At 37.4% G+C, this 23,677-nt stretch overlaps 1 protein-coding gene across 4 annotated transcripts in view; it reads left to right on the top strand.

The window, feature by feature from the left end:
• Positions 1–22,565, top strand: part of LOC18422557 (transcription factor GTE6) — a 29,479-nt gene extending 6,914 nt beyond the window's left edge. For all 4 annotated transcript variants that reach the window (XM_088862553.1, XM_011625447.3, XM_006878508.4 and 1 more), the window contains exons 4-9: positions 712–789; positions 2,062–2,286; positions 2,467–2,565; positions 3,742–3,800; positions 21,936–22,086; positions 22,200–22,565. In XM_088862553.1, the coding sequence (XP_088718679.1) occupies positions 712–789; positions 2,062–2,286; positions 2,467–2,565; positions 3,742–3,800; positions 21,936–22,086; positions 22,200–22,364 (777 nt within the window). In that variant the 3' untranslated portion in view covers positions 22,365–22,565. The remainder of the gene's footprint in view (positions 1–711; positions 790–2,061; positions 2,287–2,466; positions 2,566–3,741; positions 3,801–21,935; positions 22,087–22,199) is intronic.
• The last annotated feature ends 1,112 nt before the right edge of the window (positions 22,566–23,677 follow it).

The following is a 23,677-nucleotide window of genomic DNA, read 5'->3' as shown; positions in this document are numbered from 1 at the left end:
CCAACAACTATAGTTTAAAATGCCAACCTGAATTAGAATCGGCTGATCCGAATCGGAATCGGTCATAGACCATCCTGCTTCCTTTATGGAATTAGGAATAGGTCTGGCTTTACAGCCCAAACTCGAAAATTTTCTATATTCCTCTTGATTTTTGGTCAAATTATGTCAAATTTATCACAAAACGTTCCTCTCATTTTTCTACAATAATCTAGACAAATTTTTTGATGCCTGAATCAATGGCAGTGGCTTTGGTGGATTCGGGCATTTGGATCTGTCTTTCTGAGGGTTTGTTCAGTCTATTCATCTCTCTCTCTCTCTCTCTCTCTCTCTCTCTCTCTCTCTCTCTCTCTTTATTTCATGATCGGGCATGGTTTCTTTGAGGGGCTGGATGTGTTGAGTCCTCCTCGGATGAGTAAGTCCAGAGATGAAAAAAAGAGGATAGGACCTTTTGTTATTTCATTTGGAGTTCGGCCTCATCTTTGCCAATGAACTTCCATTGTGTGTGGCCATCTACACATTCATCAAAGCTAAATGTTTCGTTTTCATTTTTCAGAAGCAACTTAATCACCGAAATACCCCAAACCATGGTTTGGGGTGGAATCCAGATGTGCCATTAACTTTTCATTGATGACTTTTTAATATAAGTATTTTGATTGATGATTGAAGAATGAGATAATTTATTTCCCTTCCATGTGAAATTTGAATTTCCAGATCACCCAGCACAAATGGGCTTGGCCTTTCATGCAGCCTGTAGATGTTGAGAGACTTGGTTTACATGATTACTATGAGGTAAGTTCTTGTATCCATTTTCTGCAGAGCTTAGTATTGCCACATGTTACCATACTTTCCTGTTTCTTTTTTATTTAATTTATTTTGGTTTTGATAAAAATCTATGTTTATGCTAGCACAGTTAGATCTTGAAATGTTTTCCAGTTTCTACATGATGGGATATTAGTTATATGTCTTTCTCTTTATGAACCATATGCACCCTGGAGAAAAAGTCCCAGGACATACGTCAAGAGCCATATACACAGTCGATGCATGAACATTTCTAATTTATCTGCTTCAGATCCTTTGGCCCAGATCAATTGTCCATTCTAGATTCTCTTGGCAATGATCCAATTTGATTATTTCTTTTAGTGTTTTACTATTGTTAGTTTTTTAATTTGGATTTTCAATGGACACGCTTAGCATATTTTTTCGGTTTTACTTGTCCAATCTTATAGATTCTTTCTTTTAAAATTTGTTTTGGTTATTTCCATTTGTTTATTCAAGATTTGCATTTAGCATATTGAGCATCAGTTAATTGTTGCTTCTCTAAATCTTCACGCCCTTGGCCTGTGATGTCTATTACCCAATGTAAATTTGATGAGAAAAATTTAGATAGGAAGAGTGTGTTTTGGTGAATTGCATTATGTCAAGGAAGATTGCAATTCAGTAGATGGAATACAGTATTTTAGCAGGTTCATTTGTTAATCAGTTTGGTTGTAGGTTCAGTTCCATCCTTTCCTTTTTCCTTGTCCTGCTATAATATCAGTATTAAGGCATGTATTTTCTTCCTGAGTTTGATAGAATTACTTTTGTCATCTTGTCAAGTTTGTTGTATTTCACCTTGTGCCTCCTGCAATTATATTTTCTTGCTTTGCAACTTGTAAAAAATGTTAGGCGGGAGCTATTCTTTTCTTAGTCATGACTTAGTCCTTTTCTGTTGGAGCCTCTCTCCTTATATGCCATAAATCTAATTCATTAAGAGCAGCCTATAAATGTCTGGGTTTATTGTATTCTTCATTTTTCTCTCTCCCTTCAAGTTTGATTAGTTCTTCTCACCCTCTTTGTGATTCCAATTTTCAAAGCAGTGCACTTCGCTTTTTTCTTACTCTCTCTTATGATGTCATGTTTGGTTGTGGGACTGGCTGATATATGATGCAATAGGCCTTTTAGATTTTGTTATAATTTTTTTTTAATTATCTCATATTAAGGATTTTGTATAATGTTTATAGTTAATGCTTTTTTTTTGAGAATCTGTTCCTACAATAATTATGATAAGGTGATATTTATCAGGTCATTGAAAAACCGATGGATTTTGGTACTATACGGAATCAGATGGAAGCAAAAGATGGTTCTGGGTATAAGAATGTCCGTGAGATATACAATGATGTCATACTGGTTTTCAAGAATGCAATGACATACAATGACGAAAAGAGCGATGTTCATCTCATGGCCAAAACATTATTTGATAAATTTGAAGAGAAGTGGCAGTTGCTGTTGCCCAAAGTAGTTGAAGAGGTGAAGCCCTCTTTATAGTAATTTGTCATTTCTATGTGTAACCTTTGCAAAACATTTTTAGGATAGTCATATTCATGTAGTATTTCAAGTGCAACAGTTGGAGGCATTCATGGATTGTTATAGAGCATTACTTGTATAAGTTGAATTGTTTTTTTTATTTCTTACCCGTGAGCATCTTAGGAGACAAGGAGGAAGGAAGAGGAGGCAGAAGGCAGCTCAGATCTACAAATTGCTCAAGAGGCTTCTATTGTGAAATTGGGCCGAGATATAAGCTATGAGGTAGGTCTTTTTTTCTGATCCAAGAAAAAAAACATCAGCATTTTGCTTTCTCTGATATTGTAGTAGTGTTAGAATGGGTGAAGAAGTTGCATTCATGATGGTAGCATACATGAAGGTAGCACAAGGACTTAAAAATAAAATAACTGTATATTAGTGATTAATACTAGAAATTTTATCCATTGTTATTAAGATTGTACCAATGCCGAACTGGTGTGGGCACCGGTTTGGTTGAATTGGCCTAACCAGAATGGTTCGCTTGTCAGATTGGACATAAAATAAATAAAATACAGAACATTTGAAAATAGGGACGAATATGGAAGAAGTCTGTAAAAATTATGGAAAAATAAGGAAAGTCTCAAAACAATATTACGAACAAAAATATGGAATATTTTTCATCTATTCACATTTTCATAGTTCCATTGAAATGTTAAATAATACAAAAGACACAAAGGACACATGGAAAACAAAAAAGAGAAAAAAGCCTGATATTTAAATGAAAAGTGCGTATAAACTACCAAAAAATAAAAAACCTACAACAAACTTATCATAGGAACAAAAGTAATTGAATTGAATTGATTTGAAAATACACCTATTGCATCGTGAAGAAAAAAAAATCATTTCTAGCAAAAACCTTAAAATCCAAATACTTTCTATTTTTCTAAATACAACAAACAAAATAAAGAAAATAGTGTAGTGAAGTTGAGGCTTGAAATTGGGAACAGATTGATGGCCGGAATCCTCCCCAAAAGTTGGCAAAATTGTGCCAAAGATATTGAGGGTTTTTCAGCCAGAGAGGAGAGCAAAAATTGCCAAAGTACACTCTCAAATAATTCACTCTAAAGCCCCCAAACCTTCCCAATTTGTAAAAAGGACAATAGCATCCCTATTCTTTTTCCAGAGGACCGAAATACCAACTAAAAAGAACGAAAAATGACCCAACGAGGGAAACAATGGAGGTCGTTTTGTGTCGTCTTTTACCTTCATCTGCACCGACCGGTCCACCAGTTCCCAATTCGGATCCGCAAGTCCAGTCTGGTTCAGGCAACATTGATATTGTTTCCCCAACAACCATTCATATTTTTCTGCTGCCAAATAAATTTGGTTGGTATGATATCTTGAGAAGCAAAAGATTGGGTTGATATGCTTTTGGGGATTTACTTTAGATACTTTTTTCAGCTTGAAGAGCTTGACTTGCAATTGAAGGAGCTTAGAGAGAGGGTGGTTTTGAAGTGCAGGTTTGTTCTGATAAACTTCATCTCATAACTAGGAACTGTAACAATTTGTTAATTCTTGAACCATGTCATTTAAATTTGTATCTAAATATTTTCATGCGGTTTTTAGATTTCAAATGATGGATAGCGATGGATATGTTGTGTGATGTTCTATATATTATGAGCATATGGTAGCCTTGCAATGACGGAGTGACAACATTTTTCATTATGATCAGCTGAAATTTAGTTTTTTATTCCGGACATTCTTTGTAAACTGATGCATGTGTTTGACACTTATCAATATATTTTTAATGGAAAATTGTAATAAAGATGACTGTTCTTGATGGGATTTTGGCTGAAAAATGGTCTGCGTTGTGAATGAAAATTCTTGACCATTTCTGAAAACGGTTTTTGTATCTGGCGTTGGACATCTTTTGTGCAACAGCCTCTAGTATTCTTTGGATTCTTTGTTCTTTATGTTAGTGTCCGTATTTTACATTCTGGTGCTTTTGACATGTTTTCAATCAATTCATGATTTCCTAATACAAATTGCAGACTAAGAATGATAATTGCTAATCATGAATGAAAAATGCATATGCCTTGCGTTGAAACTGTTGAAAACATTGACATGGTGGCTTGAAAACTTAGTAACTTGGAAAAACACAAGATAGTAAAATTCTATAAAGAAATGTTGGATATCTGATATCAATGGACTAATGAATTCCATACAACAAGAAAAATTGAAACCAAGGAAAAGAAGTGTCTCATGTCACACTGGTGTTCCTCGGAAAATTTGATTTATTTGATGAAGCCTGATATGGTAGTTTCATTTATCCCCAGTTTGGATATGATAACTGTTCATGTGCAAAACCACCCTTTTACAAGGGGACCACCTGAACTACAAAACCTACAAATGGTTCCTCGCCTTAAAAGCTGCCCTGAAAGCAGCAAAGCATTTTTTTGCGGCAGCACACAATGAGGCCTTGGAATCTAAAGGCATATAATTTGGAAACAAACTATGAACACTTATTTATGTCATCATATGGTAGCTTTTGAAAGGCGAGTAAATATCAATCAATGGCTCACAAATAAAAGTTAGTAGTTGATATTGTTCTTAGAAAATAAGGATGGTTCTTTATCAGGATGTCTTCTTAATAATATAAGTAATTATGAAGTTACTATGGTTATTGACTTAAAATCTTAGAAGGATCTTAACATGCGAAGTATGAGTGTCTCAAATTCATTCTTCCTATAGATAGAAATGTTGAAACTTTCTTTTAAGAAAAACATTTAATCACCATATCCTACTTGATCATTAGAAGAGATTCTATATGGGTTGTCTCTTGAAGTTTGAGATAATATATACGCTTATCCTTTAAGGAGAATCCTCTTGTTGTCCTAAAATTATGCTTTGGGGAATTTTACTATGCATCTTATTTGGATGTGAAGGAGGAAAAGGAACTGGTCATAGTAGAGTATGTTTTTCTTATGAAGCTTGATTTCTAGAAATATTTTGAGCAAAACTTTTAATTATAGAATTCAATTGGTAAGATAGGGAATATTGGAAGTAATTCTTGAATTTTTGTTATCTCACAAATGTGCTAATTATCCCTTGCAGTGTTTCAAAAAGTGGACCGCCCAGTGTTTCAGCAGTCACCGAGGCGGTTCTGGGGGCCTGAGCGCAATGCCCAGGCCTAGGCACCCAAAAAAAGCGGATATCCCTGGGTGTCCTGGAACCCGCCTAGGCCGCCTGGGGGCGGAAATGCCCCTTGTTTAGGCTATTTTTTGGGTCATTTTTTTAATACTAAAGGTGCAAAATTGTGGGTTTTAGGTTTATTTGAAACCTAAAACCCATTAGAGCCTATTTTAGAGAAAGAAAAACCAAAAAAAAAAAATTTTTACTGGGCCGCTTAGGTTCTGAGCACCTGCCTAGGTCCTGCCTAGCGCTTTTTGAAACACTGATCCCTTAGTTATCTGTATTGATTGTGGGGTTCTTGGAACCTCTCGCTAGGGACACTAGGAAGCCCATATACTAGGATCTGGCCTAAAATTGTGTATATAACCATCTGGATGCGAAATAGGTGGCTACAACTACTAATTGAGTCCGAGAAATAAAGCAAAACAAAAGCATACGACAAGAACATGAAGATTTAAATGGTTCTCCCTAAAGGGGCTACAGCCATGAGAATGGCAAGTTGAAATCCATTGTCAATGCGCGATTACAGTTTTGGGTTACAACTTACAAGTGATATCTCAATCTTTAAACATTGGCAATCCCTCGCTGATTTTCCTCCCTAAGTCCACTTTCCCAATTGAACACCACCTTTGATTAGTTTCTCTCTTTCCCATAGTTACACCACTACTAGGCAGAGAATCTTGAGAGCACCAAGGGATTTCCCTAGAAGTGGAAATATAGCTTCTTTTATTCTTTAGGAGCGATTTTGAAATGATCATTGATAACCAAAAGGACGAGTTTCGATGATATGTGGTAAATGTGCAAGGGACCCTCACAAATTAGGGTTAGTTGCATGTTTTGGTTGGATGGGAAATTAATTATAAGAAAATTAAAAAATTTGGGTAAAGCCCACAAAAAATTAAAAGAAATTTGACTACAGATCAGTGCAATATATGGTTTCATATTATACAACAAAGAATTTATGAAAAAGTAAAAGAATATTATTGTATGTATTCCTTCATGTATGTATTTGAATTTATTGGGATATTGTTGTTTGAAATAAATAGACAGTAGTGCAAAAAAAAGAGTCTGTATGAAATGAATAGACTATAGCCAAGGTGTAACAGATGCCTATCCCCCCTTGCACAAGGTATTTCTGGGTGACTGCCCTGCTTCCTAGGCGCCTGGCTCCGTGTTTTTGAACATTGACATTACCCATGCGAAAACCATCTCTCTCTGAGTGGCCATGCTTCTCTCTCTACACGCGGTCTCTCCTTTCTTTGTTGAGGGACTACTCTCTCTCTTTGGAAACCAACCATGCCCATAACCCATGATAAGGTGACCCTTAAAGGGATGGCTATATCACATCTCGCTGATCCCCTTATATAAAGATAATTAGGGTTTCATTCTTGCTTCCCAAGAAGCTATGTTTGTCTTTACCCAAAACCCATAATACCCTCAATTTTTTAGGGAAAGCTTAGAAGTGGTGATTTTGGCTATCATCATACCTAACAATCTCTACTTTAATAAAAAATCACTATATTTGATTTGCTAACTTCCTTTTGATAGATTTCTCGATTTTTTCCTTCATGCCGGATGAAACCGATTATTAAATTTTGTGATAGATTTCTCGATTTTTTCCTTCATGCCGAATAAAACTGATTGTTAAAGTTTTGCAAACACTTTACATCCATTTTCTGAGCCTCAAACCATGTATCCATTTAAGCATGTATTTTTCCCCATTGAAAACATAGACTATAGCTCTTGAACACAAACTATGCTCAAATACAATTGTAGGGTTCTTGGAAACCTCTTGCTTGTGGAACTAGGAATTGTAAGTAATTGGGCCCACCCAAGATCGTGGACATAATTGGGCTAGATTCAAAAATGATAAATACACCTACAAATAGAATGTGAGAAATAAAGCAAGACAAAAGAAAAAAAAGGAACATAGAGATTACGTGTTTCACCTGAAGGGGCTACATCCATTGACAAAGTCAAAATCCACCATTAGTGAAGATTACAGTTTTGGGCTATAAAAGATATACATCTGTTTTTAATTATCAGTAAAACCCTCTCCAATTTTCCCTTCTAAACGTGCTCTCCTGACTGAGTGACACAGAGGATCAATCTCCTTCTTTTTACCGTTATGCTACCACAGGAAAGAGAACCTTGAAAGCACCATAGGACTTTCTCTTTCTAGAAGTAGGAACTAGTCAAATCCAAAATCCATTGGAAAACCATCGCTCACTTGGAGGTCATGCTTTTCTCTTGATGCAAATTGCATCTGGAAGCTTTCGGGAGCATGTTTGTGTTGGCGACTACTTTCTTTGTTAAATTGGTTATTTTGAGATTTGTTAATAACTTTTCCTGTACTTTATCATTAAGGGATTACTTGGAATTTAAAGTCTAAGGGTAGAATAGAGTGCTGTAGATTCCCCATGTTGTTAACAAGTCAAAGTAGAGTATTGTTGTTTTGAGTTCTCATGAGTCAAAGAGTTAATCAGTTCGATTTCCTATGCTTAGGAATTTGGTTGCATGAATGGGGACTTGCAACCTGTGAACTTGGATGCATGGATATTGCATGCAAATTCATTTTGATGTAATGGGAATAGGGCATAGGGGTAGTTTAGTTTAGGGTATTATGGCCATTGTCTAGGGCCTACGACTGGGTTCATGTATCAAAATTATTGGAGCAGTAGTAGCTGTTCTTGATAATTTGATTAATGAAATTGAAAATTCACTCCTACTTTTGTGTGTGTGTATATATATATATATATATATATATATATATATATATATATATATATATATATATAGGGTTTTGTTAGGCTATACCACTTGGTGGTGTAGACCCTTAAAGTGCTCAACATTTTTGGATACTAAAATACCCTTGAATTGTAATACAAAAATTTTCAAGTAGGGGCATTTTTGGTCATTTAGAAAGGTAGAATGGATATTTTTATAAGAAAATAGTGGCATTCTATTAGTAGTTACAAACAATTAATGCATCTTGTGGGTGATGTCACACACCATATCGGTGATGTCATTGTCCACTATTGTTAATAAATGCTTTTGTTTCTATTAAGAATTTCTAGTTTACCCTTGACTAATTACTTAAAATACCCCTAAACAAAAAGTTACTATACTATAGGATAAGGGTATCTAAATGTCTAAAAATGTTGAGCACTTTAAGGGTCTACACCACAAGTGGTGTAGCCTAACAAAACCCTTATATATATATATATATATATATATATATATATATATATATATATATATATATATATATATATATATATATATATATATATATATATAGAGAGAGAGAGAGAGAGAGAGAGAGAGAGAGAGAGAGAGAGAGAGAGAGAGAGAGAGATTGCCCAACTTGTGAGCTGGAAGGCCTCTACTGGGTTTTAGTGGCAAGACATAGGGCTGAAAGGCCCATAGTTCCTTTTCTGGGTGCCCTTTTTGCAGCATCTATACATCCTCTCTCTCTCTCAAATCCAACCATTCCCATTATCCATAATTGGGTGATCCCAAAAGGGATGGGTCTTACATTTCTCTAACTCCCTTGTATGAAGATCATTTGGGTTTTGTTCTTGCTCCCCAATAAACCCCCTTTTAAGAAAATACCGTAATACCTTCTATCTTTAGGAAAATAGGGGTGATGATTTTGGCTATTACTGAGCCTACTCTAGATGACGAAAAGTTCCTTTACAGGCACATCCAGCAATTATGAATACAAAGGAAATACATATGTATATTAATTCCCTTGGAATGAGACTGAACTCTTTCGACTACTGATAACATAATTCTGAAGTACTTTTGGTATAAAATTCTGGATCTTCATCCTTAGTTCAGGCAACTATACAACTGAATTTGGAAGCTTTTTGGTTCTCACCATTTCCCTTTTAAAGCTCTGAAGTAGTTGGGCATTCATGTTCAACGATTTGATTCTTTGCAATTACTACATTAAGCCATATGCTAACAAGGCATGGTTGTAATTAGGGATGGCAACGGGTCGGGTCCTGCGGGACCCAAACCCGGACCTGAAATTTCACCTGTGGACCCATACCCATATCCGACGGGGTCCAAAAGTATCCTACCCGTACCCGTACCCGTACCCGAGAGACTTATTTGGACCTGGGACCCTGACCCATACCCGGCAAATTGGCGATGACACCTGCTTTGGTTTTACAAAAAAAAACAGGGCATAGAAAGAGAAATCACAGGACCCGTTTTCTCTCTCTCTGGCCGTATCGATTTGGCAATACCTCCCATATTTGCTTGTATCCATGTGTTTATTCAGAGACAATCGCCATTAAAGAACCAGAAAACGGCTTTCAGAAGCTCAAAAACCCTTTAGAGTTGCAGATTATAAGCAGGCTCTCTTAGAAAAGAGAGCCCACTTTCACCCACATCACAGGGACTAAAACTGAGAGAGCCCCACGATAAAAGACCTACCCTTCACAGTGAAATGGCCGACAAAGAGATAGAATAGGAAGCCATTGATGGATCTTGGGGAGCTTAGAGAGAGGGGGGGTGAAATTTGTCAAAAAGGAGTTGGGCTTTTAGCAAGGGGATGGCTTATTGAGCTTAGAAAAAGACAGAGAGAGAAGCCATGGCTGGATCTTAGTGGAGCTCGCTGCTGTTTTAGATGCTGCTCCTCCTTCCCATCTTTCCCATCTTCTTACAAACGAGAGTGTTGATCTCACACTCTCTCTCTCATCTCACCAGCCCCATCAAAATCCCTCTCTCTTTTCATGATGATGCTCTCTGCAAATGTCAAGATCTCACAATTAAAACCCTTACTTTTTTTTTACAAATCAAACCCTCTTTGAAGAAAGGGTGCAGTTTATATGAAGATGCAAATCGAACCCTCATCTCAGCCACATCAAAACCCCTCTGTGTCACTCACGCATCAAAATCACCCCCATCAAAACGCTCTGTCTCTCTCTAAAGCTCACCCATCAAAACCACCCTAATCAAAACCCCTCCGTCTCTCTGTTTAAAGCTCACCCAATACATTGTAATGTATTAATAAAACTATGGGTCAGGTATGGCAGGACCCGTACTCGGACCACCTGCGGCCCGAGTCGGGTATATCCTTCGGGTCCCAAGTCGGGTATGGGTCCATTGCCATCCCTAGTTGTAATGTTTACTTTGTGACATAAATCACGCAGGCTCAATCTTGAAGAGATATGCCCAGTGCAATGACAAATGTTGTAGGGGCAGAAATCCATCTCGATCAACATAGAGAATCCCTTCTTCTCTACTCTATCAAATTCAATAGGTGGTAACCATTTTAGAACAAGTGATCTGAGATTCTCCATAAGCCCATCATATACTGCTCTTTTCTTGCTGCACATGCTGTACTGCTCTTTTTACACTGCACATTCTTTACTAGCATTTCAAAGTGCTGCATCGGCATATGCATGATAGAGTTGGAATGAAGAAAATATGGCGGATCCAATCTCTTATAGTAAAGAAAAATAATGTATCCAGTCCTAAATTAACTGAAGTTAACATGGCCATATTTTATAGATATATTCAAAATCACTAAGTTTACCAACAAGGCTGTGTATCCTGCTGTCAATGTGGCAAAACTGAGTCTCTTCATCTTAGCAAAATTGGAGATATGTAAATCTTTTAGCCATGTTTATGTATGATGTTAGCAACTGCAATAGGCTGCTAAGGACATATTCAAATGATTGAATGTGTATTCATTATATTTTTATTTGTTATTTTTCTTTTTTTGACAATTAACACTTGATTGATCCATGAAGATCAGCAACTTTTTGTTATTTTTCTTTTTTTTACAATTAACGCTTGATTGATCCATGATGATCATCAAGTTGGCCTCACAATTCCAATTTGTATGCTGGTAGCAATCGATGCACCCCATTAGAACCATCTAGACCCTTTCCAATTGGAAATTCTTCATTAGAAAGGTCCACTCTAATTTGATCTGAATTCCGATTAATTTTGCACAATTATAGAAAAGAGAATTGAGTCTACAATATGTTGTTTAATATAGTATTTAGGGAATTCTTGCTATTGGACATTGCAACCTCAAGAACAAATCAGATATAGTTGTAACCCTCCTGCACCCTATTTCCATGGTTACCTTCAACATTAAAGCAGACTCTGATTAATATTATATGATGATGGAGAAGAATGTTATTTGCTATTCTTTTTAAGGTTTTTTTAATGAATTTGTTGAAAAATCTGCATTGAACGGGAAGTGTAATATTAGAAGTCTAGTCCACATGGCTAGTGAAGAAGTGAACTCTGTTGCAATAGTATAGCAATTGTTGATGGTACTTGTAGGTGAGATGATCCGAATATAAGAATTATGGGCCATCGTAAGGTGGGCACTATATCCTTGTATTTCTACGAAACTTATTAGCTTTAAAAAAAGGATGAAAGAATCAATTCTCTGCTCTTAAAGTAAAATTACAGATTCAGCTGCAATACAGGTTTAAGCGAATTTCTTGTATTATAGCTACCTGCATACTTCTTCTGTATGCTAAGTGCACCAGTGTTGACACACAAACAGTAGCAGATACTCCTAAGGTACTTCTAAAAATAAATGATATGTAAAAGTTGAATGCGCAAAATATGAAAATGTGCTTGAGAATATTATATATATAAAATCATGACATGTAAAAATAAAATATATTACAAAATATATTTGATATAATAAAGCTATTTTATAACGTGGATATAATATCAATATAAAAAAACATAGGATTTCAAAAGTGAAATAAATAATAACATATATCTAAATTATAATATAGTTAAATTCATGTATGCTGATAACTTATATTTTTATATATATAATATTGTAGACACCCCATTTTGAAATTGGTTAATCTTTCATGAGTTATTGAACCCTAGGGATCATAATAACCTAGTAGACCCTAGTTACCTTTCATACTTAAAACCCAAACTCTAGACTTATCGAAGTCCTAAATTAGTCATCCTAGATAGCCCTAAGCCTAATACACCTAGGAAATCAACATGGACACTAATCTGGCACCTTGAAACCTGAAACTGATACCCAAAAGTCCTAGCCTATAGACCCCTCAAAATTCACTCAAAATGGGTCCAATTTGAGTTTAAATTGTAGAGGAGATCAAGAGCTTTCTAATCGTCCAAGAATCGTCCCAATTGGACTACAAGGTTGAAACATTATGGCCCATACAAAATTGTTTGCTAAAAATTTCAGAATGGTCAAGACGATGGTATATGTTTTGTTTTGGCAAAATTTCCAGACTCCAGAGCGTCTACCATCCTGGCCAAATTGACCTAATATTGTTCTAAACGTTAGAAGATGTGACGTCTAACTTAGATATGTCAAGACGCTAGATACTATGCCGTCTAGATGCATTTGACCAGTCAAACATAATTTTTAGAGATAAATACATGGGAAGCTTCAGGAAACGTGTTTTGGGCACGGATTACAGTCTATAAAAGGGCCAAAAAGGGGGCAAACTCATTATCTCTCACATCTTAGAAACTCTAGTCATAAATCCTAGGGTGCCCAGCACAAGAACACTCAAGATTCCTTCTGTTATTATGCTAAAAGTTTGTATTGCTCTTGGGAGTTAATTCCGTAATAGGCTCCTTCTTAGTCCTTAAGTTTAGGTGAGGCTCTTGTATCAAGAAAATTGTAGATAATCATTCGACGACCTTATGGCACTTTGAGGGTCATTGGATGGGGTATGGGCCTTGCTGATTGTCCTCACTATTATGTCATTATCAGATGGGGGTGCCCTTGTTAAGTGGTTTTACGGGGTTGCCTCTGCAGGGTCTTCTAAATTAATGGGAATGTGTTCTTCATTAGAGTGAGTTTCTTGGTATGGGATGCCCAGGTTATTGCGATCGTGCCCCTGCCACTATGGGCTTTTGAGGTTCCCTCTTGTCTTGTCACCGTTTCTCACATAAGTGGGTCTCTCATTTGACTTCCTTTGAAAGTTAACTAAATTGGATCTTCAAAACTCTGCTCTTCATCCCAATTAGGTGAGTTATCAAGAAAATCTTGAGAAGATGGGCCAGGTGGTCCCTTTAGGATTTCCAAAGGTTCAAGTTCTTTCACCCCTTGTTGAGGGAAATGGATCCTCTTTTAGGCTCATCTTTTCTTTTCCTTCTTGCGTGTTTTCTTTCACTAATTGATCCTGAGTGGGACATATGTAGGGATCCTTTGGGTTGAATTCACTTCCTATTGCTTCCACTTGGAAGATCGTAGGTAAGCTTAAGATGGGTTCTTGGCTATTAAAAAATTGAAATGTGGCTCTGTTCACTGGGTACCCACGTAAGTCTCGACCACCATAGTAAAGGGATCAAACAGGTCTTAGTATATGTGGGCTGCCTTTTGGGCAAGGAATTGTGGAGGGGCGCTCACAGTTAAAGTTGCGTGGTCCTTAACCGTCCCGACTCCAATAGGCTAGGTATCCCTCTTGGCATTCATGCTGACTTCGGGAGTTTTCAAAGACTTGAAGTGGTTTTCTGGCTTAACCTGAACCTGTGGAAAATGGCACAAGGGTGACGGTTTGTGAGCAATGTGGCAGAAAAATCAGGGAAGCAAATAAATAGAATTAAAAGCCAATATAACTGCAAAATGACATAACAGGGAAGAGAAATCCCCTTGGATCAGGCACTAGGGAAAATACAAACAAAAATTGGGGGTTCAGGGGGCCTGGTGTTCTCGTAGGCATGATATCTGTTGTCCAAGGTTTCTGGTCCCGACGATATATACTATGCCATCTAGGCCAGTCTAGACTGCAAAAGATGTGACAGACGTCAAACACTTTGGTGTCTCGAAAATTGTCTTTTTTTAATATATGAAAATAAAATTAGGGTTTTTGATTTGTCAGTAATTGAACCTAAAACAAACTTTAAAAGGCTGATTTTCGACGGATTTCGAATGATTTTGAGCTTTAACTTGCCCCCATGATGGGTGCCAAACTGTTTACAACCAAATTCGGTTGTAATCTCTGATCAAATCTCTCCAAACTTATACTTTAACTGTGTTAAAATATAGATCGGTAGAAGTTCGTGGGGTCCATCAAAGTATGATTAAAAACAAACTAGATATAAAGAGATAAACGTTCTTTGAGAACAGATCTGGTTCAAGATCGCACAAAAGTCCCTACCAAAAACTTCTAAAACTGAAAATAAACTAAAATAAATAAATTAAATTGAATCAAAATTAAATCAATCTAATTAAAAGAAAAAAAAGAAAAAAAAGGAACTTTCTTAACCAGTTTGATCGGCCGGACTTAGCGGAAGACCCGTAGTTGGCTTTTATATCAGACCGTGGGATTGCCTATGCCGTGCTTTTTCGCATTTTCTTGAAGAATTGGGTTGACAATTGTTTGGATTGAGCAATTGTTGGAATCGGGTTTACCTTCAATTAGGGTTTTGATGGGCCAGGACTTATTTAGAGTTAGGGTTTCCCAGATCTAGGGTTTTTCTCTCTCTAGGGTTAGGGTTTATGATTAGGGTTTCTAAGATATGAAAGATGATGAGTTTGCCCCATTTTTGGCCCTTTTATAGACTGTAATCCGTATCCAAAATGCGTTTCCAGAAGCTTCTCATGTGTTTTATCCTTAAAATTTTTTTTTGATTGGTCAAATGCATATAGATGGCACGATATTTGGCGTCTGGAGACATTTGGGTCAGACGACACATCTTCTGATGTTTGGAACAAAACTAGGTCAATTCAGTTTGGGCGCTAGACACTGGCATTTGGATTTTTTGCCAAAACGACAATATACCACTGCCTGAACCATTATGGAAATTTCAAAGAACAATTTTGTATAGGGTATAGCATTTTAACCGTGTGTCCAATTGGGATGATTCTTGAACCGTTGGAAAGATCTTGATCTCCTCTACAATTTAGAATCAAATTCGGCTCACTTTGGGTGAAATTTAAAGGCTCTACCAAGACAGGACTTTGAGGTGTCAGCTTTTGGTTTCATGGTGTCGAATTGGTGTCCGGGTTGATTTCCTATGTTTATTAGACTTAAGAGTATCTAGGATATCTAATTTAGGGTTTGGATAAGTCTAAAGTTCGGGTTTTAGGTCTTAAAAGTTGACTAGGTTTTATGAGGTTATTGTGATCCCTAGGGTTCAGGAACTCAGGAAAGATTAACCAATTTCAAAATATGGTATCTACATTTCCATTCTTTGGTGCACCCTGTTCTTTGAGGAATAGGTGGTGAAAGAAATGGACAACTGCAGACAATCTCTGTTAACCTTTTCTTCTAATATCTAATGGTCAAAGCGTGCACCAGTCCATTTTTTGGAGCTGTAACACGTCGCACCATCCTGCTCATCCACCTAGGGCACTTTCATCCTAGGGTTTTCTGCCTGAGATTTTCGTAGGATGTTTCCTCATGCTAGCCTAGACTTCGAACTGGATTTCTGGCCATGTCACTTAATATTCAACTTTCACAATTTCTAAATTTCTCAAAATTTTTGAATTTGGCTATTTTTTTCGTAGTTCTCCCTTTGGATTCTCTTAAAACTATGTGTTTTGGCTTATGGTTTTACTTAGAATGGGTTACTACTAGGAAGTTTCCCTACTAGGAAAGTTTTCCTAAAATTTTCAGGATATTTTGCAAAAAAATACAACCATTTTATTTTGATTAGTGCAATAACCCACATGTCCTAGGATCATATTTACTATATTTGGGTTAAAGAAGGTTGCAAGACTAATGCAAATTTCATTTTAGCACACTTCAAAACCGAAAACGAGTTTTCTCCAACTAGTGGGGAATGATGGGGGGCCAAGTTATTCTTATTTTTAATATTTATTTAATTTCAAAGGATTTATCTTTTTATTTTAGTCTTAGGGTTTATTTTTTAGGGTCTTAAGTTCTTTTTAGGGAGTCCAGAGTTTTTATATTTTTTAGGATTTTAGGAGTTGTTTGGAGAAGTGGTTAGAATATTATGAAATTACTTGTTTATCATGTGTAAAAATGTTATTACGATTTTTCTTTTAAGTGAGGGGATTTATGGGGTATTTTTCTAATGTTTTAACTTAAGTGGGGATAATTTTGATCTTTTTTTCATTATAATGTGAGAAAGGGGCTTGGAGTGTTAGGTTTCTAACACTTTTGGGGCGTGAGCAATAAAAATACATTGTGAATAGTGCTAGAAAGCCCTATCTAGGGTTTTGGGGTCACTTTTTTGTGCAAGGAAGGCCAAATTCACTCAAATCTGACATGTTTTGATGGTTATTGAACTGTTTTTTTGCCTCTCTTTTCTATTTTCCTGCATCTGACCTCCTGCTGAAGCAAATGGCAATGATTAGCGAAGAGAGGCCACCATCTACCATGGAGTGCCAAATTCACGTGTTTAAGATTGCAAATACCAATGTACCCACCTTTTTATGTGCGCAAATCTTGTCCCAAGAAATGCGATGGTTCTTCTTCAGATTCTCCCCTCGACCAAATGTTACTTTTTGTCAATTTTTCTAAGGTTTTAATCGACTAAAGTACTTTGATTAGAGTGATTCTTCCTCCATGAGAGAGAAATCGACCTTTCCAAATAGCATTCTGCTTTTGGATTTTTCTGACAATTGGATGCTAAAGGGCTTTGCGAGGGTTACTTATTCACATAGTAGTTCCATATATTTGGAAAGAATACTGTGTACCTTGTGACCTAGTCGATTGGCAAAAGTTAAAAGCTGATCTTGGGGAAGTGCCACTCCAATAATTTTGGATTTCGTCATGTTAATTTCATTCCGAAGGCTCTCCCAAAACTTCGCAGGAAGAGTCAAAGGCTATCAACTTGATATTGGGCATAACGCAAAAGACAGGGTGTCATCTGCATATTAAAGTTGGTAGATCTCTTCCTCTTTGCTAGGATTTGTAACGTCTAATAATGCCTGCTCTAAACGCCTAGAAATATATTTGCTGAAAATTTCAGCCACGACAGTGAAAAGGGAAAGGCGATTGAGGACCACCCTAAGGCAGTCCTCTAGACGGGGAAAATGGCCTTTGGGGGACCATTATCATGTGGAAAAAGAAGACGATGAATTACAACCAAAGATCCAAGGAATGCCAAGTTTGGCCAAAACCCATCCTTGAAAGCACTTGATCAAGGATTGACCAATCCACATAATTCTATACCCTCTCCCTGTTGAACTTGAGGATGATATTAGGGTTTTTGGACTGGTTTTAATAATGGGACCGCTTCAAGGATCTGATGATTGTTTACGAAATCACTCTAGTTAGGAGAGAGAACCACATCGAGGACAGATTTATGATACAAGGCAAGCACCTATGGGAGAAATTTGTGAGAATTAAGTAGGCTAATCGGTCTGAAATCCTTAATCTCTTCAGCCCCTTCAATCTTGAGTATCAGAGCAATGGATGTTGAAACCATTTCTTTACTCGGGACACCCTTGTGAAAAAATTCTCTAAAGAAAGCAAGAATGTCAGGAGAGAGTTTCCCAGAATCTCGAGAAAACAGCAACTGGGAAACCAGCAGGCCCAGGGATCTTATCTTTGCCTAAACCAGAGATCCCATGAAATCTCATCGATTTCGAAAGGCCTTTCAAGCCAAGAGGCTTGCTTTTGAGAAATGGTAAGGAAAGGGCGATCAGCTATGAAAAGCTGGGAACCTTGGTAGGCTGAGGAAAGCTCTACAAAAAAAGGAAACAAAGGTTGTAGCCACAAAACTGGGTTCATTGAATGATCAAGAGACAATTGAGATTTGGTTGGTAGCTTTCGCCCTGCATCTACAACTCATGATCTAATGGAAGAAAACAGTATTTCTATCACCTACCAACAGACACACTGTGAATCTTTGGTGCCCGTAGACCTGCTCTTTGCAGAGTAATTGTAGCTATTTGGAGTTGGCTAACCCTTGCTATTGGTTTCGTCCTGAGTCATGACTCTCGCCTCTTCAGCTAGTCAAGGTTTTGGAATCCAGCAAATAGAGAAGCTTTAGACTGAGAAGTTTCCATGAGGAGAGCGAGAGCATTATTTGAGAAAGAATTTAAGAAGCTTCAGTTTCTTTTGAGATCTAAATCCCACACATCTGTGGATAGAAAAGGAGGACAACCAATCTTTTGACCAAATTATCAACTTTTGGTCCTTCAAACCAAGACATTTCCAAATGAAAATGTTTAGGACGAGAGAAGATAGTTTGTTGAGCATAATGGCCTTATGGTTAGAGACGAGTTTGGCAAAAGTATTAGAATGGGTTCCTGGTAATTTTTCTTCCCACTTAGGGGAGGCCAAAAATGTACCGTGCCTGGTTAGTATGGTTTCAAATGAATGATTCGATGAAGTGTAGGATGAGCCATTTAAAGAGATGTCCACTGGACTATTCTGGGCAATGACGTATTGAAAATCTTGCTATACTTGAAATATTCTCAGGTTTTTGTTTGGTTCATAGGGCCATCTAATAATATTGAAGTCCCCTCCAATGACCCATGGGTTGGGTGCTGATGAAGCGATCATCTGTAATTCATCCCAAAAGGCCTATCTAACTTGGTTTTTGTTTTGTCCGTAGTCTATCATAAATTTCCACACATAGTTGCCTGAACTTGTGGACAAAAATGGGAGACCAGGGAATATCCTATAGAATTTCGGATGAGGGTGTGCATTGAAGGGTCCCAGTCACCCAAATGCCCCCGGCACACCCAAACCTTCTAGAGAGACATTGGGAGGGGCACCTGCCCCAGAACTTCCTTATAGAAGGAAGGGTGGGAGACGGAGCTTTGGTATCTAGAATAGCTAGGACATCAGAATAATGCTGGCGAGTTTTTCCTTAGGGATTCACCAATCCCTCTAATGTTCCATATGAGTATCTTCATTTGGATGGGGTTTTGGAAGGAACTAGGCGTCTAGGGGACTCCTTGGTGGATTGTTGGGAGAGTGGATGGTTTTTTGGGGATTGGGGAGAGGGGGGGGGGGGGGGGGGGGGGGTTGTGTAGAGGAGTGGAGGGCTAAGGGATAGATGAGGTCGAACTCTCGTGGTTGAGCTCATAGGATAGATTGAAAAATTCTCTAATTCCTTTGTTTTTTGCTTGTCTTGCATTTTTAGATATGAGAGCTTGGACCATCATAGTTGATCGTCATAGCTTCTATCATGTCTCCAATATTGGGTTCTCCTTGGTTGGTATGATCCAATTCTTCCACGTTTACCATCTCTTAGGTTGAGACCACGATGGGAGCTTATTTAGCATTTGCTCCCGGCTGAACTTGGGCAGTGATGTTTTCTGAATGGTCTTCTATAGTTGATGAAAGAATATGATGAGTAAAGGATTAGAGAAGGTATTAACATTAGCCTTCGCTCAGGGGTGATCAGGATAAAGGACCATCCTCTTTTTGAGGAGAGAGGGAGGGGGAGGTGGAGGGAGAGGGGGAGGGGGGGAGATTGGAACACGCGAAAAGAGAGAGACGAACGAGCAGAAAGCCAACCTTGTGAGGGAAGGGGATTGGGGATTCTAGTAAATTTTATGGCTACTTCCATGGGTTCTTCCATTCATAACAGCAACAACGTTTGGTTTATTAGAAATACTCCACCCAAATATTACCCTATTAGAAATAAAAGATTTGGGTTCTCCACCCTCAACAGAGGCCAAGGAACACCTTCCATAGTTGGAAGTTTAATCAATACCTTTTGTCTGAAGAAAAGCCTTTTTCCATTTCACCATTAGCCACACTAATGTGATGGTATTTAATATTTTGGGTGTGTAGAGAATTCATGCACAGTTTGGTCATTTTATTATTTTATTTTAGTTGTGGGTATTTTAGGACAATGTTTTTCAATAAATATATGGGAAGGGGAGAGAAGGTTGTCCAACCCCTTATTTTTGAGAACATTCTGAACGAGGAAAAGAGAAAAAGAAAAAACCTAGAGAAGGGCTTCTTGCATTATTTGATTGAAGGCCATAGAGAAGGCCCGGTAGAACCTCCAAAGGTCCCTCCTTTTTAACGTATTCTTCAATTTCTTCTCTTCTTTCCTTTCGACTCTCTTCATCTCCTTTCTTCCATCTTTTTCCTTAAATTCTTTTGTTTTCTTTCTTATTCTTTCATTCCATCTCTTTCCCTAAATTCTATCATTTTTTTCTCGCATAACTTTCCCCTAAATTCTTTTGTTTGTCCTCTTCCTCCATCCTTTTTTGGCTCTTGCTCTTTTTCCCCTTATTATCATCATGTTCTCTCGTTTTCCCTTATTTATTTATTTTGCCTAACTTTCTTATGCCCCTCCAAATATTTAAAGAGTCCCTGAAAACCCTAAAAAAAAAAGTTTCCTTATCAAAATTAAAATCCCTTGAAACCTTAACCATAATTTCACTTCTAAAGTCAAAACCGTAATATCTTTACACTCCATTATCTTCAAAACCCTAAAACTAGTTGTGGAGACCTTCCGAAATTGATTTAAAGTTATTCTACACTTGCTTTTTCTGTCCAAGCTATAGGCTAGTTTTAAATCCACATCAATTTTATTTAGCTAATTTTTTTTAAGGGCAGATTTTATTCCATCAAGGATTTGAGATCTCATTTCTTGGGCATTAAAGCATCATCATCATCAGAGCCTTATCCTAACTATTTGAGATCAGTTACACGAATTCTGTTTTGCCATCTTACTCTATATACTCTCAGTAAGACCATAAGTCCCCAACTTTTTGGGCATTAAAGCAATTTCCAAGATTGCATGTTGATTTACATAAGTTTGTTCATTTGGTTTTTGTGAATAATAACCTGCTGAAAATTGTAGATATTGAACCTTATTTGAATTTAAAATGTTCTCCATGTGTTTAGTGAGTGTTTGATTTTAGGTTACATTAGTTTGGTGTGAGGGTGTGTTCTATCCTAGGGGGCTAGGGCTAGGTTACATGATTTCTTGCAAACACCATAAAAATACTTGTCTTTTCTACTTTTTCCAAATATATAACAAAAAAATAAGAAAAAGGTTTAAACTTACTAGGTGGGCGAAATAGGGTTGGTTGACTACAATCCTCTGCTCATGTCGCCTAATTTTCATCAAGAAAATGGCGGTTTTTAACTGCTAAATTAGCTCTCTCTCTCTCTCTCTCTCTCTCTCTCTCTCTCTCTCTCTAAACATCAACTTTTTAAACCCCAAACCATCCGAAATATAAAAAAGGGTTGAAATGTGCCTAAGCTATTTCATAAGGATGGAAAAAGGACTCAAAATTTGCAAAAAAAATGAAGATGGTTTTGGTCATTTTCAGGCCATATTGGGACTGGCTGGTTCACCCTTGAGTTGGTTGATCCAACCATCAGACTGGCTGGTCCACGGGTTTGGCACCTTTTTACCGTTTCCTTTTCTATACTAGCTGCTCCATTCCACTTTTATCTTCATTGGACAAGGCCTGAACAATTTTCATTATAGGAAAGTTCAAAGTTTTAGGAAGGACATCTAAGTGATCTTATTTTTTTCTTTTTCTTTGTTTATTCGTTTTTTTGATATAATCTGTGTTAAATCTCTAGGTTGATGTCAACTGAAGAGAAAAGACAGCTTGGATTAGATCTGAGTCAGTTGTCACCTGAAGATCTCGTTAAAGCACTTGATATTGTCGCACAAAGAAACCCACATTTCCAACCTATGGATGAAGAGGTGGATCTTGATGTAGATGCTCAGGTGAACAAAACTGTGAACGTTGATTGAACATCTTCTATGGTCTTAGTCACTGTTTATGTGTTTGGAGGCGATGTCACCTGTAATGCTAACTTTAGTGTCTTTGTCTATTGCAGAGCCCATTGACGTTGTGGCAACTAAAATTCTTTGTGAAAGAAAAGTTGGGTAATCAAATGAGGGGTTCTGCCACCAAGGAACAAGACAATGCAAAACGCAAAAGGGAGATATGCGATGCTATTTCAAAAAGTGCGAGGAAACGAAATCGGAAGCTTATGTCATGATAGGTTGGTATTCTTGCTTATTTAAGCTAGATTTGATTTTCATGAGAAAATTATTTAAAAAGTCCTGTAGAAAGAGTTTCAGCCGCCTTCATTCAGAATCTTGTTGAATATGATTTCAAAATGTAAGTTTACATGTGAACAGAAATGTACAGCTGTTGCAAGAAAGGATATTGGGAGAAAGTATCCTGAAGACTGCAAAAATAGTGTTACATAAAACATTAAGACTTTTTTACATGGATTCAAATTGTTACATAAATAATAATACAAGTAGGAAGCAAATAATAGTAACATAAAAAGTCTAACTGTGGCTTTAAAGTGATGCCACATTCTCTGGTGAACCATAGCAGCCTCACTGGATTCCCTTAACAACCCAAATTGGTGCACAAAGCATAGTTATAGGAAATATAGTCCTTTTAGAACTTTGAAAGTTCGGAAGCTGGTTGGTTTTGGATTTGCCAGGTAGTTTGGTTAGATATAACTACTTAAAAACTAGTGCTCTAGATAATAACTTGTGTGGCAAAATGCAGTGCCCACTGGGAATTAAGTAGCGTGGCTTTGCATATAAATCTCACTCTTCTTTGGAGTTACACTCTTCTTCATTTCTTCATTTTATTACAAGGAATGAAAGTAATATAGGAGATTGTTGGATAGCATGAGTTTTCCTCATTGTTACTTTCTTCTTGGCCCAAACCGTTGCCTCCATGTGGGATTACATTTGGCACATGGATTTAGGCTTCGTTTAGGAAATGAGTATTTAATGTATGTATCGGGAAATATCTTGAAAAAGATCCTGTGGCGATGGTGCAAGGTTTGGTTGCGCCTTACATGATGAAGCATAAATTTGAAACAATGTTATTCACCCGTGTTTTACAATGGATTAGGAAATGAGCCTCACACCTATCACAGTTGGCTATTTTAACAAATTGCCTTCCCATACCCAGACTTTGGCCTATTATTATCATTTAACCAAGGGTGAGGTTTGTATAAGGTACCCAAGTACAAGGTGCATTTCAAAAATTTGTCGGAAGATGCAGTTCTGATGTTGGAAACTTTACGATGACTTGAGCTTCGTCGCGCCGATGGATCTCTCTCAAGGAGATACATACTAGTTGCCCTTGCCCAGAGTGATGGGATTTTAGTATGACGGACCAGAGGGAGACATCATGGCCTTTCTTAGAGCTGATGCTCAGACTAGATTCAAAGTAAGTGCAAAGAGCAGAAAGGATATCTAATGTCACTTTTGGGGATCGCTATGACCAAGCGGAGCACTCACCTGCAACTGCCCCCTGTTGTGTCGGCCACCTTGGCTTGTT

This window comes from Amborella trichopoda, chromosome 3 (assembly GCF_054954075.1).
Source record: "Amborella trichopoda isolate Santa Cruz 75 chromosome 3, AtrichopodaSantaCruz75HAP2 v2.0, whole genome shotgun sequence".
NCBI classification, from domain to species: domain Eukaryota; kingdom Viridiplantae; phylum Streptophyta; class Magnoliopsida; order Amborellales; family Amborellaceae; genus Amborella; species Amborella trichopoda.
The sequence above is the reverse complement of the archived record's forward strand: the minus strand, read 5'-3'. Positions and strand labels throughout refer to the sequence as shown.